This window comes from Choloepus didactylus, chromosome 3 (assembly GCF_015220235.1).
Source record: "Choloepus didactylus isolate mChoDid1 chromosome 3, mChoDid1.pri, whole genome shotgun sequence".
Lineage (NCBI taxonomy): Eukaryota > Metazoa > Chordata > Mammalia > Pilosa > Megalonychidae > Choloepus > Choloepus didactylus.
In genome coordinates this window covers 94,229,258-94,247,939 of record NC_051309.1, presented here as the reverse complement: position 1 = coordinate 94,247,939, position 18,682 = coordinate 94,229,258, and the positions used below count along the sequence as shown (strand labels likewise).

The window sequence follows — 18,682 nt, the reverse complement described above, 5'->3', positions numbered from 1 at the left end:
AATTGCACTTCTCTGTATATACCCAGAAGATCTGAAAGCAGTGATGAGAACAGATATCTGCACACCAATGTTCACAGCATTGTTCACAATTGCCAAGACATGAAACAACCCAAATGTCCTTCAACAGATCAGTGGATAAATAAAATGTGGTATATACACACAATGGAATACTATGCAATAGTAAGAGGTAATGGTGTCATGAAACATATGACAACATGGATGAACCTTGAAGACATAATGCTGAGTGAAATAAGCCAGGCAGAAAAAGAAATATTATATGCTACCATTAATGTGAACATTGCTGGAGGAGAATACAGGGGTGTTTGGCTTCCCCACCTTGATGGTTGCTGATGTGTTCACAGACATTGGGGACTGGTGGTTTGATGGGCTGAGCCTCAATCATGGGACTTGCCCTTGGGAAGACTGTTACTGCAAAGGAGAGGCTAGGCCTGCTTATAATTGTGCCTAAGTGTCTCCACCTGAATGCCTCTTTGTTGCTCAGATGTGGCCCTCTCTCTCTAGCTAAGCCAACTTGGCAGGTGAAATCACTGCCCTCCCCTCTACATGGGATCAGACACCCAGGGGTGCAAATCTCCTTGGCAAGGTGGAATATGATTCCCGGGGAGGAATCTAGACCCAGCATCATAGGATGGAGAACATCTTCTTGACCAAAAGGGAGATGTGAAATGAAAAGAAATGAAGTTTCAGTGGCAGAGAGATTCCAAAAGGAGCTGAGAGGTCACTCTGGTGGGGACTCTTAAGCACAATATAGATAACCCTTTTTAGATTCTAATGAATTGGAATAGCTGGCAGTAAATACCTGAAACTATCAAATAATGACCCAGAACCCTTGAATCTTGAAGACGATTGTATAACAATGTAGCCTATGAGGGGTGACTGTGATAGGGAGAGCCAGGTGGATCACACTCCCCTTCGTCCAGTGTATGGATTGATGAGTAGAAAAATGGGAACAAAAAAAAAAAATAAAGTTTCTTTTTTACTTTAATTGTTTTTTTCACTTGAATTCTTATTCTTATTACTTTTGTGCGCGTGGTAATAAAAATGTTCAAAAATTAATTTTGGTGATGAACGCACAACTATATAATGGTACTGTCAACACTGACTGTACACTTTGTATGACTGCATGGTATATGAATATATCTCCATAAAATTGAATTAAAAAAAAATCCATTCACAGTACTTACCTAGGTCTTCCATTTTCAATCTCATACAGGCCATTCCGGCTTTTCCTCTCAACATGTCCATCCTTTTCATTAAACTTTGGAGAAAAATTACTTTCACTGTAATAAGAATACCAATGCAAAATAAGAAATAATGAATCAATACTACCAATGGCTTAATGCCAGTAAATCTTTTATTCATAATAAGCAGTATCCCTTAATCAGCAGCATATTGTAAGGGTTAGCTGTCATTTACAAATTCATCTTTCTTCTTCAACTCAGTTTCTAAGAAAAAAACAACTTTTAAGCAAAGCATGTTACACTTTCCAAGGATGTGTATTATTATTAGACTTAGTAATTCCTCTAGGAAGGATTACTGGCAGAAGTGGTACTCCTCCCACATGCTATTTTTCAAAAAGTTTACATTACTATTAACAAAAAGGAATTGGCTGTGGGCACAACATGGCTATTATTTGTTCCTGTGCAGCATCAAAACTGAGATTCCTTCTGAGATACTGATATTTCTACTGATTCAAACTAATTATAATTTCAATTATACATTAATATTTCTATCAAAGACAACCCACAAAACAGTGAATTCCCCACAAATAGCACAATATATATAGTATTAATTAAAAATAGATATAATATTGATCTGGATAGTAATTGTAGAGCTATATAAATGCAAAAATTTACTAAGCTGCACCTGCACACTTACGAAATGTGTACTTTACTGCATTTATGACACGCCTCAATAAAAGTTCATTAAAAACTGGTATCATACACACTACTTTCCTCACCATTATGAAATCACTGACATATTGCACTGACATGAACAAAGAGTTGTGTAGCACTGGATAGTTTATGGGCAGGAAAGTTTCTGACATAGGCTTCATTATTTTTCTTGTTTTAATTGTAGTAAGTAAACATATAAATGTTTGTGGTTTCTTTGGGGAATAACTTCCATTTTTGATGACCCAGTCATTCTCTCAAGACTTCTAGACAATCTGCCATCTAACACACCAAATAAAAAGAATTAAATGGTATTAAAAAAAAAAAAAAAACCATGAAATTATAAACCCAGAGTAACAATGCTTTCAGGCCTCTAGAAATTGTCGGTTTTTTAAAAAGTATGAACCTAGCTGTAATTGAAGCTGGTTTAGTAATAAGGCTTCAGTTAGGTGATAAAAATTCAACTCTTGAAAAATAAATTGAATGAAAATTAACAAAATGTATTAGATATCCTCTATGCTACAAGATATAGGACCTCTGAAAATATCAATTTTAATTCTGCATAATGTATATATAAATATGTATCTGTATAATGCATGCTTACACATATATATCCTCTAATTCAGGTGAAAAGGGAGCTTACTTAAAGCTAATAATTCCTCCACAGGTGATTTTCATGATTAATTAACAATTCAAATGTTATAACAAAGTTAGGAACACATCTTTGAATAGAACAAGGGAGGTCAAAATAAAGGCACAACAATAAGTCCAAAGTGAAGTTCACCATGAGCTAACAATGGATCTATCCAACCAGCAAATTTTTTATTTCCCTGATTAAATAATGTCTTGGGAAGATTATTATTTACAATAATTGTGCTCATTAAATCAAACTTAAAAAACTGTTCTAAAACTAGAATGATATTTGAGTAGAGTGATTAAATAGGCATGAACTGTGGAGTCACAATAGTTCAAGTCCAAGTCATACCATGTACCAGCTCTGTGACCATAGCCAAAAGATAAACTTTCTGTGCCTCTATTTTTTTGTTATTGTGGTTTTGTTCCCATAAACTACAGATAACAATGTCTGCCTTCCAGAATGGATGTAAAATAATGATTATATAGCATTCAGTATAGTACTTAGCTCATAGTATACAAAAAAAAAAACCCTCAATCATTATATTTATTACTAAAAGAAACATAAACATAAAACATGAATCAATGCAGCATGTCTATGAATTTAGACTGAGAATTTTTGCTTGAGTATTTTTTTTTCTCTCTCCTTTATGCATCTCTTTTCTAGTTTTTCACACTGCTCTAATTTTCTTATCATCTGGCTCTCTTTTATCTGGAAAAATTTTTGAAAAATATTTGCACTGCTTCAAATACAAGTCTAGCTACACTAGGAAATAACTGCAAAAGATGTTCTATTGATAACTCAAACAGAACAAACGAAAATAGATACTACCATCTGCTATTTCATAAAACAAAAAATCTCTGTAGCAAAACAGATTCACCTATTTGGAAGGATCATCATAAAACTCCAGAAAGAATAAACAAACATGGAATGTCTAACTTTGGCAAGAATTCAAGCAAATGTGGACTCTGAGTAACAACAAGGTCAAGGCACTTGATAAAAATAATTTTCAGTTCTCAAAATGATACTTTAAAGATACAACCACTATTTTCTCTAAAAGTCTTATACCCAGCTAATGACAGCTAATTAACTCACCTTATCTGAGGATCTGCCCACCTGGGTCCAGCCAAGACAGAGCAGGCAGTGTATTCCACAGGGTTATAGTCTTGCCATTCAACCAGCCAGTCCACTTTCTCATTAGGAACTTGGCTTCGTTCAACTTTTGAACCTGGGTAAGGAGATGTCCGAGCCTTGTTGTGGGAATTCTCTTTGGCACCGTTAGAATCAGACATGATGATGGAGTCACGATGAAACCAACAGGATGAAAATGAGTTTCTGGGAGAGGAAAAAAAGGAAAAATGTAATACAATATACCAAAAAAAAAAAAAAAAAAAAAAAAAAACCCTGAATTTAATACCTCCTAATTGGAGGACACACAACCATACTTTTCAATTACAAAGTTTTTAAAAATCAGAAAATTCAAATTTGATGAATATTAGTATAAAGCTACAATAACTGTGAGAAATTATTTTCAAATATGAAAATTATTAAATATAGATAACTTTCATTAACTGGAATCTACTCAATGAAATTATTTCAGTTGAGAACAGGGGACAAAAGTTTACTTTTATGTTATCTGTCGGGGAGGGGAAGTCTATGAAAAGCTAACCATCAAAACTATAAAAGAAACATGTTGGAAGCAATGTAGTTATTTTAGATTATTAAAAAAAAACTATAAAAGAAGGTTGCTTATGTCTACGTGAAGGAATACATTCTTAAAAATATTCATTGACTTCCACTTCTGTCCATTTCAGAGTAACTGTTACCAGACTAGTTCTCCACCATAAGCAACTACAAATCTGAACAGAATATATAAAGTAACTGTTTTCAGGTATTGGACAAAAGGCAGCACAGGACTGTGGTCCCTGAAAGAGGGGAAACAAATAAGATGGGTCCATGATTACCTGACTTTCTGCCTAGAGGCACTTTCTGGAATTTGGCACAGGGAAGAGAAAAAAATCCAAACAACAAGATAATAAAATGACATCTTTAATTATTAATCAAAAAAAATACTACAGAAAAAACTGTCAACCTGGAATCTATACCCAGCAAAATATATATATATATATAGGTATGTATAAAATATGTATGTAGGCATGTATATATGAAAGAAAAATAAGATAAATAAGATCTTTTCAGACTAACAAAAACAGAGAATTTGTAATTAGTATCCTATGAAATATACTATGGAAAATTTAGCAATGTGATTGTATAAAAGACATGTATATAAAAATCAATAGATTCTGGGAAGATGGCAGCATAGAAAGAGGTGGAAGACCTAGTCTCCCCCAGAACAATTCATAAATGAACAAAAAACCAGTAAATAACCTGGAATGGTAGCGGGGAGACAAATGTGACTGTACACTCAATATCCACCGACATGAATTGGGAGGAATGCTCAAGATCACAGCATAAAATCTGTAAGTAAAATTGCGGACCCGCACTGAGAGCTAAGAACCTAGAGCCGGGAGCCCCTCCCTCACGGAAGCTGCGCCATGCACTTTCTCAGCCCAGCTCCAAGTGAGGTTTTAATAATAACTGCTCAATACAGTGAATCCTCAACAAGCAGACAGAGGCTTTTGGTGACGGCTGGCCTTGGGAGAATCAGAGGGAAATATTCTGTCTCCCGCTCTCTCTCTGTGGAGAAAACCTCGGCTGCTCTCAGTCCACAAGGAGTTGCAGTGAGACGGCCTCACACAATCTGCATTCTGAGGCGAGCTGAGAGCCCCGCGGCACAGCCAAGCAGCCCAGGGCTTCCCTAGAGGGACAGCGCACACTGATGACGTAGCACGGCATCCCCCTCGGCTGAGGGAGGATCACGGCTGGGAGGGGGGCCCCGCTTAGAGAACCCAGAGGCGCTACGCCAAGTCTGGTGGTTTATGGGACACCGAGAGAGAGCTGCCCCTCCTCCCTGACCACCTGTGCGCGCACCCCGCATTCAGGGCGGGCGACTCCAGCGGCGCGCCCAGGCTGAGTTCTCCAACTGACCATACAAGAATCATTTCCCCGCACTACTGACTGGAGGGATATAGGTGGCTCACAGACGCCATCTGCTGGTTACCTATAAACAGTGCACGTCACCAAGCTGTGTCTCTGAAAAATTAGACTGACATCCTTTAAGAACCCTATCAAGCAAAACAAATGCCAAGAGGCCAAAAACAACAGAAAATCTTAATGCATATGATAAAATCAGATGATATGGAGAATCCAGCTCCAAACACACAAATCAAGATTTCGGAAGAAATGTTATTCCCTGCAAAATTAATTAAAGAGGTACAATCAAAGAACGAAAACACGGCAAAGGATTTAAAGGACATCAAGAGGACCATGGCCCAGGATATAAGCACCATAAAAAAGACCCCAGAAGAGCATAAAGAAGATATTGCAAGAGTAAATAAAAAAATAGAAGATCTTATGGAAATAAAAGAAACTGTTGGCCAAATCAAAAAGACTCTGGATACTCACAATTCAAGACTAGAGGAAGCTGAACAACATCTCAGTGTCCTAGAAATCCACAGAACAGAAAATGAAAGAATAAAAGAAAGAATGGAGAAAAAAACTGAAAAAATCGCAATGGATCTCAGGGATACAATAGATAAAATACAATGTCCAAACTTAAGACTCACTGGTGTCCCAGAAGGGGAAGAGAAGGGTAAAGGTCTAGGAAGAGTATTCAAAGAAATTGTTGGGGAAAACTTCCCCAACCTTCTACACAATATAAACACACAAAGCATAAATGCCCAGCGAACTCCAAATAGAATAAATCCAAATAAACCCACCCCAAGACATATTCTGATCAGACTCTCAAATACTGAAGAGAAGGAGCAAGTTCTGAAAGCAGCAAGAGAAAAGCAATTCACCACATACAAAAGAAACAATGTAAGACTAAGTAGTGACTCCTCAGTGGCCACTATGGAGGCGAGAAAGCAGTGGCATGACATATTTAAAGTTCTGAGAGAGAAAAATTTCCAGCCAAGAATACTTTATCCAGCAAAACTCTCCTTCAAATTTGAGGGAGAGCTTAAATTTTTCACAGACAAACAAATGCTGAGAGACTTTGCCCATAAAAGACCTGCCCTACTTCAGATTCTAAAGGAAGCCCTACCAACACAGACAAAGAAACGAGAAAGAGATACAGAGAATTTTAACAGACATATATAGTACCTTACATCCCAAATCACCAGGACACTCATTTTTTTTCTAGTGATCACAGATCTTTTCCCAGAAGGGACCATAAGCTGAGACATAAAACAAGCCTCAAGAAATTTGGAAGAAAAAAAAAAAAAGAATATACTCAAAGAACATTCTCCAAACACAGTGGAATACAAATAGCAGTCAATAATTTTTGAACTATAACTCCACTATTTACTTCCTACATGATAAAAAATACACAAACTCTAAGGACAAATCAATGGTTTTTAAACTCAATGTAAAATATGTAATTTTAGACAACTATATAAAGGTGGGAGAATGAAGGAGTATAGGAACATAGTTTATGTGCCCTATTGAAATGAAGGTGGTATCAAAGAAAAACAAGATTGATAGGGATTTAAGAGGTTAATTTTAAGCCCCACAGTAAACACAAAGAAATTATCAGAGAATATAACCATAGAGATGAAAAGTAGAGTCTGGATTAAGAGAAATGGGGGAAGGGGCAATGGGAAGTTAAGAAAGGAGTGTAGGGTTGCTGTTTGAGGTGAAGGGAAATTTCTAGTAATGGATGGAGGGAAAGAGCATAACATCATTCTAAACGTAATTAATCCCACTAATGGAAGGCTAGGAAAGGGGCGGAATGGGAAGATTTAGGCTGTATATATGTTTCCACAATTGAAAAAAGAAAAAAAAAAAAAAAAGTCTAACTAGACGACAATTGAATGCTAAGGATGAACTTGGCTGGGATTGGAGGGTGGAGGACAGGTGGCTCGAAGGGACACAGTTGAGACATAAGGAAAAGGAAATATAGAATGTAAGCATTGGATCATTGTTGAATCTCTTATACTTCTTAGCTGGGCTTAATGGAATCACATAAAAGAATGTTCTTGTTCATGCAGAGTACATACGTGAATTTATAGTGGATGTTCAACGATGTGTGCAGCTAACTCATATATTCAGAAGACAGAGAAATATATGATGAATGATAGGGAGGGAGGGAGGGAAAGAAATGTGACAGCATGTTAAAGTTGGTATATTAAGCTACTGGGGGAGGGGGATCAGGGTATGATGGAATTCTGTGTATGGGGCTAGTATTGTTCTTGCAACTACTCATGTAACTTTGAATTTATTTCAAAATAAAATAAAAAAAAATCAATAGCTTTTTCCAGCAAAAGATATGAACAGACATTTTTCTAAAGAGGAGATGCAAATGGCAAAAAAATCACAAGAAAAGATGTTCATCTTCATTAGCTATTAGGGAAATGCAAATCAAAACCACAATGAGTTATCTCACACCTATAAGAATGGCTGCTATTAAACAAACCGGAAACTACAAATGTTGGAGAGGATGTGGAGAAATAGGAACACTTATCCACTGCTGGTGGGAATATAAAATGGTACAGTTTGGCAGTTCCTCAGAGAACTAAATATTGAGTTGCCCCACAACCCAGCAATTACACTATTCAGTATATACCCAGAAGATCTGAAAGCAGGGACACAAACAGACATTTGCACACCAATGTTCATATAGGCATAATTCACAATTGCCAAAAGATGGAAACAACCCAAGAGTTCATCAACAGATGAGTATAGATAATCAAAATGTGATACATACATATGATGGAATATTACACAACAGTAAGAAGGAATGAGGTCCTGAAGCATGTAACAACATGGATGAACCTTGAGTACATAATGCTGAGTGAAATAAGCCAGACACAAAAGTACAGATATTGTATGATTTCACTCATATGAACTATCTAGAACATGTAAACTCAGAGTCTTAAAATATAGAAATAGGGTACCTAAAGATAGGCAGAAGCTAGAGAATGGGAGAATGACTACCTAATATGCACAGAATTGTTAACAAGGTTGAAGTCAAATGTTTGCGGATGGATAGAGGTGATGGTAGTTTGCTATTGGGATTGTAAAAAATAGTGCCATATTGTAGGTGAATTTGATTGAAGGTAGTTGTTTAAAGTCATGTATGTCAGTGATTAACACTACAAATATAAATAAGTTCTTGCATGAACTACTACAAATTTAAAAAACAGAGAGGCATATGGGAAAAAACAGCTACTGCAAATTATGAATTATAGTTAATAGTAGTAGTTTAATATTCTGTCATCAATAGTAACAAATTTACTATACCAATAGAATGGGTCAACAATAAGGGAGAATACAAGGTATAGGAAGACTTGGGTTTTATTTTTTATTCTTATTTCTGTTCTAGAGTAATGAAAATGTTCTAAAATTGATCATGGTGATTTATACACAACTATGTGATGAGACTGTGATCTAGTAATTGTATACTTTGGATGGTTTGTATGGTATGTGAATTTGTCTCAATAAAATTGGGGGGAAAAAAACTCAATAGCTTTTTCCTATTCTACAAATAAGTATCTAAAACTAAGAGTGAAAAAAATATTGTATTTGTAATAGTAACGGCAACCATAAAATATTTAGGATAAATTTAACAAGAAAAGCATAAAACCTCTACAACTAATTTAGAAAAAACTCCTGAAAAACACAGAATAACTATCAAAATTTTTTCAACGGCATTCTTAAAATTATAATAGTGTCAAGTAGCCCAAAATATATAATTTAATGAAATATCAATTAGAATCCAAACAAATCTTTAATCTTACTTTTGAAAGCAGATAAAATGATCTTAAAATATATACAATACAACAAATGCCCAAGAATAGCCAAGAAAGGCATTAAAAAAGAAAAAAAATTCAAGAGGTTTGTCTAACTAGATATTAAAAAATGCTATCAAGGCACTACCATAAAATCAAAATGTTATTAGCATAGGAATACATAATCAGCTAGAAGAGATAAGGAAAAAATCAAAATTAGATCGCAATATACATTAATATAAAATATAAAATATGCAATGGTTTAATCAGTGCGAATAAGATTGTTTTGTTTCGTTTCATTTTTCATAAAAAGTGCTGGAAAAATTTTAATCCATCTGGAATAAAAAAGGAATTGAACCACTCTCTTACATAAATAGTGAAAAAAATTCCAGATGGATAAAAACTTAAAAAAAAAATAATAAATACAATAGCAACCTTACAAGCAAAGCTTTTAAAAACTATATACATAAATTTGTTGTAAGGAAAACTTTAACCAAGACTAGAAACGGAAAGTTACAAAATAAAAGATAGATACATTTAACTTTATAAAAACTAAAAACTATATTTGGGCAAAAGTTACCATGAACAAAGTTAAAAGACAAACAAGATAGGACAGGAGGGACACAGATGATCCAAAGGGTTAATATGTATACTAAACAGTTCTTATAAATTGATAAGAAACAATTAAGCTAGAATAGAAAAATGGGCAAATGGCAAGAATAAACAGTCAAAACAAAGCACAACTAATGTGGCTACCAAACATTAAAATATGGTTACAACCACTAGAAATTAAAGAAATGAAAATTAAAGCAATATTAAATTTATTTTACCCAGTAGACTTGTCAGACTTTTTAAAAGGACCCCACATATGTGCTGGTGGAAATTTAAATTGTTATAGACTTTCTGAAAAGCAATCTCACAATAAGGAATAATATATTTATGTCTCTCAAAGCAGTAATTTCATTCCTACTAATCTATCCCACAAAAATAAAACAACCAGAAGGAGTGCCATCAAGATGGTAGAGTGTGATGGTCCAGGGCTCTGTCCCCCACAGAAGCTCTAAGCAACAAATAAGAACTGACAGAACCATCTCAATAAAAAGATTGAAATTCTAAAAAGACCAAACAAGACTACTAAAACTGAAGAACACAATAAGTGAAATGAAAAATTCCCAGGAGGGTTTCATTAGCAGAATGGAGCTGACAGGAGAAAGAATCAGTGAATTCAAAGATAAGACAATTGAAATGAATGAGGATGAGGAATAAAATGGAAAAAGAATTATAAAAAGCAAAAATTGCCTAAGATATCTCTAGGTCACAATCAGTATTATGGACATACCATAAGGAGAAGGAAGAAGAAAAGGCAGAAGAAATACTTTAAAAAATAATGACAGGAGAACTTCTGGGGAAGATGGTGGTGTAGGGAGCTCTAGGACTCAGTCCTTCCACAAAACCAACTATTGAATAGGGAGGAACTATCTGAAACAACAATTCTGAAATCCACAGAGACCAGAAAAACACTGTATAGCATCCAGGAAAGAGCTGGAAGAAGAGGCTGATAAATTACGGTAAAGAACTGTAAACTCCTCTGTCCACGCAGCAGCAACTGGTGCCCATCTTCCACTCACGGCAAGCCACAGCAAAGTCCAGTTCCTGGCTCGCTGCTGGTGAAAGGAAGGAATGTAAAAATCATCCTCAAAAACAGGGGTGGGCACAATTGAACACCGATCATGGCTTTTGATTAGCAAATTCGGATCCCTGGGTTCCAGCTTTGAGGGCAGCTGTTTGTTTCAACCCACCCCAACAAAGGTGGTGACAGCCATTGTTTCAGTCCCACCCCAGACAGGGGCAGAGATGGTGGACATTTAAAGATGTAGCACTTCTCCAGTGCTGTGGGTGACAGTTAGCTGAAGGGATGCATTTGCTGGGCAGGCCAGGAAAGCTCACCTTTGGGGAACCATCGGAGAAGCTTTTGGTGCCCTTCCTGATCCCCTCCCCAACAGCACTTTGGAGCCAATCTGCGCCCCCTTCAGGTTCTTGACCCTGTTTTGGAAAGTCCTCTCCCAAGTGACCCTCCTCCCAGAATTTGCTCTTCAGGCAAAAGCAAGATAAGACAATGAAAGGAATATAAAAATGTATAGAGGTAGTCAGTCTGGGACAAAGGTCTGCCAGCTTCAAACACCTGGGAGAGGGACATCTGTCTCCTGGGAAACAGGGGAAAATCAAACTCCTGTAAATGGAGGAACTCCAAAACTACTAACGAGCAAAACCCCAGGAAAAGTCAGAGGCCCAGAAAAAAAAAGAAAACTCTGCAAACTGCATTCACCTTGGGTAGACTTTCCTGATAGGACTCCTGAAGCTCACGGAAAATCTCTGTCTCATACAGCTGGCTGCAAAACCAAGAAACAGACATCCCGGAATAAATCTGAAGTTAACATTTTAAAATATTTAAAAAACACTTAGAATGCTTATTTATAAATGCAAAAAAATTATAAAATGTATAGTGTGCAGATACATGGAACCTAAGATGGCAGCTAGGAGACACAAGGCAAAAAAACCACCTCCGTGAAAAATACTAGATAAAAGCAACAAAGTGACCCAGAACACCAGTTCCAGTGATGTACCAGCTGGACAAGGTCTGCTAAATCCACAGGGACTGTGCACTTGGTGAAACCGAGAGCCTGCGTTCTGAAACGAGTGAGTAAGCCTGCTGAATCTCCGTCAGCCATGCTGCAGTGTGGGGAAACCACGGATTGGCATTTGGAGACAGACTAGTTCTTTTTTAAAAAACCCAAAAGCGGCTGCAGATATGTAGTGAGAACCGCACAGTGAAGCGCGGCAGAAACAGGCTGTGCGAATGTCTCAATATCTGACGTGGAAGATAGCCTTTCATGCACCCACTGCTGATTGTCTCAGAGCGAGGAAAGCAGAGGTGAGCCAAAAGGGGAAAATAACCATGCCCCTTGCAGCCATCTTCCCAGCAGGCTGGGAATGCTCCTGCCCAGCACTGGTGCCACAGCCCAGTGCTGGAAGATGACAGAATGGAAAATGAAAAGCATAAAAGAAAGAATGGGGAAAAAAATTGAAAAAATCGAAATGGACCTCAGGGATATGATAGATAATATGAAACGTCCGAATATAAGACTCATTGGTGTCCCAGAAGGGGAAGAAAAGGGTAAAGGTCTAGGAAGAGTATTCAAAGAAATTGTTCGGGAAAACTTCCCAAATCTTCTAAACAACATAAATACACAAATCATAAATGCTCAGCGAACTCCAAATAGAATAAATCCAAATAAACCCACTCCGAGACATATACTGATCACACTATCAAACACAGAAGAGAAGGAGCAAGTTCTGAAAGCAGCAAGAGAAAAGCAATTCACCACATACAAAGGAAACAGCATAAGACTAAGTAGTGACTACTCAGCAGCCACCATGGAGGCAAGAAGGCAGTGGCACGATATATTTAAAATTCTGAGTGAGAAAAATTTCCAGCCAAGAATACTTTATCCAGCAAAGCTCTCCTTCAAATTTGAGGGAGAACTTAAATTTTTCACAGACAAACAAATGCTGAGAGAATTTGCTAACAAGAGACCTGCCCTACTGGAGATACTAAAGGGAGCCCTACAGACAGAGAAACAAAGACAGGACAGAGAGACTTGGAGAAAGGTTCAGTACTAAAGAGATTCGGTATGGGTACAATAAAGGATAGTAATAGACAGAGGGGAAAAATATGACAAACATAAACCAAAGGATAAGATGGCTGATTCAAGAAATGCCTTCACGGTTATAACGTTGAATGTAAATGGATTAAACTCCCCAATTAAAAGTTATAGATTCGCAGAATGGATCAAAAAAAATGAACCATCAATATGTTGCATACAAGAGACTCATCTTAGACACAGGGACACAAAGAAACTGAAAGTGAAAGGATGGAAAAAAATATTTCATGCAAAAGAAAGCAGGTGTAGCAATATTAATCTCAGATAAAATAGACTTCAAATGCAGGGATGTTTTGAAAGACAAAGAAGGCCACTACGTACTAATAAAAGGGGCAATTCAGCAAGAAGAAATAACAATCGTAAATGTCTATGCACCCAATCAAGGTGCCACAAAATACATGAGAGAAACACTGGCAAAACTAAAGGAAGCAATTGATGTTTCCACAATAATTGTGGGAGACTTCAACACATCACTCTCCCCTATAGATAGATCAACCAGACAGAAGACCAATAAGGAAATTGAAAACCTAAACAATCTGATAAATGAATTAGATTTAACAGACATATACAGGACATTACATCCCAAATCACCAGGATACACATACTTTTCTAGTGCTCATGGAACTTTCTCCAGAATAGATCATATGCTGGGACATAAAACAAGCCTCAATAAATTTAAAAAGATTGAAATTATTCAAAGCACATTCTCTGACCACAATGGAATACAATTAGAAGTCAATAACCATCAGAGACTTAGAAAATTCACAAATACCTAGAGGTTAAACAACACACTCCTAAACAATCAGTGGGTTAAAGAAGAAATAGCAAGAGAAATTGCTAAATATATAGACACGAATGAAAAGGAGAACACAACATACCAAAACCTATGGGATGCAGCAAAAGCAGTGCTAAGGGGGAAATTTATAGCACTAAACGCATATATTAAAAAGGAAGAAAGAGCCAAAATCAAAGAACTAATGGATCAACTGAAGAAGCTAGAAAATGAACAGCAAACCAATCCTAAACCAAATACAAGAAAAGAAATAACAAGGATTAAAGCAGAAATAAATGACACAGAGAACAAAAAAACAATAGAGAGGATAAATAACACCAAAAGTTGCTTCTTTGAGAAGATCAACAAGATTGACAAGCCCCTAGCTAGACTGACAAAATCAAAAAGAGAGAAGACCCATATAAACAAAATAATGAATGAAAAAGGTGACATAACTGCAGATCCTGAAGAAATTAAAAAAATTATAAGAGGATACTATGAACAACTGTATGGCAACAAACTGGATAATGTAGAGGAAATGGACAATTTCCTGGAAACATATGAACAACCTAGACTGAAGAGAGAACAAATAGAAGACCTCAACCAACACATCACAAGCAAAGAGATCCAATCAGTCATCAAAAATCTTCCCACAAATAAATGCCCAGGGCCAGATGGATTCACAGGGGAATTCTACCAAACTTTCCAGAAAGAACTGACACCAATCTTACTCAAACTCTTTCAAAACACTGAAGAAAATGGAATACTACCTAACTCATTTTATGAAGCTAACATCAATCTAATACCAAAACCAGGCAAAGATGCTACAAAAAAGGAAAACTACCGGCCAATCTCCCTAATGAATATAGATGCAAAAATCCTCAACAAAATACTTGCAAATCGAATCCAAAGACACATCAAAAAAATCATACACCATGACCAAGTGGGGTTCATTCCAGGCATGCAAGGATGGTTCAACATAAGAAAAACAATCAATGTATTACAACACATTAAAAACTCGAAAGGGAAAAATCAATTGATCATCTCAATAGATGCTGAAAAAGCATTTGACAAAATCCAACATCCGTTTTTGATAAAAACACTTCAAAAGGTAGGAATTGAAGGAAACTTCCTCAACATGATAAAGAGCATATATGAAAAACCCACAGCCAGCATAGTACTCAATGGTGAGAGACTGAAAGCCTTCCCTCTAAGATCAGGAACAAGACAAGGATGCCCGCTGTCACCACTGTTATTCAACATTGTGCTGGAAGTGCTAGCCAGGGCAATCCGGCAAGACAAAGAAATAAAAGGCATCCAAATTGGAAAAGAAGAAGTAAAACTGTCATTGTTTGCAGATGATATGATCTTATATCTAGAAAACCCTGAGAAATCAACGATACACCTACTAGAGCTAATAAACAAATTTAGCAAAGTAGCGGGATACAAGATTAATGCACATAAGTCAGTAATGTTTCTATATGCTAGAAATGAACAAACTGAAGAGACACTCAAGAAAAAGATACCATTTTCAATAGCAACTAAAAAAATCAAGTACCTAGGAATAAACTTAACCAAAGATGTAAAAGACCTATACAAAGAAAACTACATAACTCTACTAAAAGAAATAGAAGGGGACCTTAAAAGATGGAAAAATATTCCATGTTCATGGATAGGAAGGCTAAATGTCATTAAGATGTCAATTCTACCCAAACTCATCTACAGATTCAATGCAATCCCAATCAAAATTCCAACAACCTACTTTGCAGACTTGGAAAAGCTAGTTATCAAATTTATTTGGAAAGGGAAGATGCCTCGAATTGCTAAAGACACTTTAAAAAAGAAAAACGAAGTGGGAGGACTTACACTCCCTGACTTTGAAGCTTATTATAAAGCCACAGTTGCCAAAACAGCATGGTACTGGCACAAAGATAGACATATAGATCAATGGAATCGAATTGAGAATTCGGAGATAGACCCTCAGATCTATGGCCGACTGATCTTTGATAAGGCCCCCAAAGTCACCGAACTGAGCCATAATGGTCTTTTCAACAAATGGGGCTGGGAGAGTTGGATATCCATATCCAAAAGAATGAAAGAGGACCCCTACCTCACCCCCTACACAAAAATTAACTCAAAATGGACCAAAGATCTCAATATAAAAGAAAGTACCATTAAACTCCTAGAAGATAATGTAGGAAAACATCTTCAAGACCTTGTATTAGGAGGCCACTTACTAGACTTTACACCCAAAGCACAAGCAATAAAAGAGAAAATAGATAAATGGGAACTCCTCAAGCTTAGAAGTTTCTGCACCTCAAAGGAATTTCTCAAAAAGGTAAAGAGGCAGCCAACTCAATGGGAAAAAATTTTTGGAAACCATGTATCTGACAAAAGACTGATATCTTGCATATACAAGGAAATCCTACAACTCAATGACAATAGTACAGACAGCCCAATTATAAAATGGGCAAAAGATATGAAAAGACAGTTCTCTGAAGAGGAAATACAAATGGCCAAGAAACACATGAAAAAATGTTCAGCTTCACTAGCTATTAGAGAGATGCAAATTAAGACCACAATGAGATACCATCTAACACCGGTTAGAATGGCTGCCATTAAACAAACAGGAAACTACAAATGCTGGAGGGGATGTGGAGAAATTGGAACTCTTATTCATTGTTGGTGGGACTGTATAATGGTTCAGCCACTCTGGAAGTCAGTCTGGCAGTTCCTTAGAAAACTAGAGATAGAGCTACCATTCGATCCAGCGATTGCACTTCTCGGGATATACCCGGAAGATCGGAAAGCAGTGACACGAACAGATATCTGCACGCCAATGTTCATAGCAGCATTATTCACAATTGCCAAGAGATGGAAACAACCCAAATGTCCATCAACAGATGAGTGGATAAATAAAATGTGGTATATACACACGATGGAATACTACGCGGCAGTAAGAAGGAACGATCTGGTGAAACATATGACAACATGGATGAACCTTGAAGACATAATGCTGAGCGAAATAAGCCAGGCACAAAAAGAGAAATATTATATGCTACCACTAATGTGAACTTTGAAAAATGTAAAACAAATGGTTTATAATGTAGAATGTAGGGGAACTAGCAGTGGAGAGCAATTAAGGAAGGGGGAACAATAGTCCAAGAAGAACAGATAAGCTATTTAACGTTCTGGGGATGCCCAGAAATGACTGTGGTCTGTTGGTTTCTGATGGATGTAGTAGGAACAAGTTCACTGAAATGTTGCTATATTAGGTAACTTTCTTGGGGTAAAGTAGGAACATGTTGGAAGTTAAGCAGTTATCTTAGGTTAGTTGTCTTTTTCTTACTCCCTTGCTATGCTCTCTTTGAAATGTTCTTTTATTGTATGTTTGTTTTCTTTTTAACTTTTTTTTCATACAGTTGATTTCAAAAAACAATGGAAATTAAAAAAAAAAAAAAAAAAACAAAAAAGACAAACAAGGAAAAAAAAAAAAAAAAAAAGATGTAGTGCCCCCTTGAGGAGCCTGTGGAGAATGCAGGGGTATTCGCCTACCCCACCTCCATGGTTGCTAACATGACCACAGACATAGGGGACTGGTGGTTTGATGGGTTGAGCCCTCTACCATAAGTTTTACCCTTGGGAAGACGGTTGCTGCAAAGGAGAGGCTAGGCCTCCCTGTATTTGTGCCTAAGAGTCTCCTCCTGAATGCCTCTTTGTTGCTCAGATGTGGCCCTCTCTCTCTGGCTAAGCCAACTTGAAAGGTGAAATCACTGCCCTCCCCCCTACGTGGGATCAGACACCCAGGGAAGTGAATCTCCCTGGCAACGTGGAATATGACTCCCGGGGAGGAATGTAGACCCGGCATCGTGGGATGGAGAACATCTTCTTGACCAAAAGGGGGATGTGAAAGGAAATGAAATAAGCTTCAGTGGCAGAGAGATTCCAAAACGAGCCGAGAGATCACTCTGGTGGGCACTCTTACGCACACTTTAGACAACCTTTTTTAGGTTCTAAAGAATTGGGGTAGCTGGTGGTGGATACCTGAAACTATTAAACTACAACCCAGAACCCATGAATCTCGAAGACAGTTGTATAAAAATGTAGCTTATGAGGGGTGACAGTGGGATTGGGAATGCCATAAGGACCAAACTCCACTTTGTCTAGTTTATGGATGGATGTGTAGAAAAGTAGGGGAAGCAAACAAACAGACAAAGGTACCTAGTGTTCTTTTTACTTCAATTGCTCTTTTTCACTCTAATTATTATTCTTGTTATTTTTGTGTGTGTGCTAATGAAGGTGTCAGGGATTGATTTAGGTGATGAATGTACAACTATGTAATGGTACTGTAAACAATCGAAAGTACAATTTGTTTTGTATGACTGCGTGGTATGTGAATATATCTCAATAAAATTATTATTTAAAAAAAAAAAAAAAAAAAAAAAAAAAAGAAAAACAATCAATGTATTACAACACATTAAAAACTCGAAAGGGAAAAATCAATTGATCATCTCAATAGATGCTGAAAAAGCATTTGACAAAATCCAACATCCCTTTTTGATAAAAACACTTCAAAAGGTAGGAATTGAAGGAAACTTCCTCAACATGATAAAGAGCATATATGAAAAACCCACAGCCAGCATAGTACTCAATGGTGAGAGACTGAAAGCCTTCCCTCTAAGATCAGGAACAAGACAAGGATGCCCGCTGTCACCACTGTTATTCAACATTGTGCTGGAAGTGCTAGCCAGGGCAATCCGGCAAGACAAAGAAGTAAAAGGCATCCAAAT

At 36.9% G+C, this 18,682-nt stretch overlaps 1 protein-coding gene across 1 annotated transcript in view; it reads right to left on the bottom strand.

The window, feature by feature from the left end:
* The window catches only part of NUDT9 (nudix hydrolase 9), a 112,099-nt gene that overhangs the window by 77,311 nt on the left and 16,106 nt on the right, over nt 1-18,682 (bottom strand). Inside the window, exons 2-3 of the mRNA XM_037830224.1 lie at nt 3,643-3,882; nt 1,206-1,301 (exon numbers count right to left, since the gene is read on the bottom strand). Of these exons, the coding sequence (XP_037686152.1) occupies nt 1,206-1,301; nt 3,643-3,882 (336 nt within the window). The remainder of the gene's footprint in view (nt 1-1,205; nt 1,302-3,642; nt 3,883-18,682) is intronic.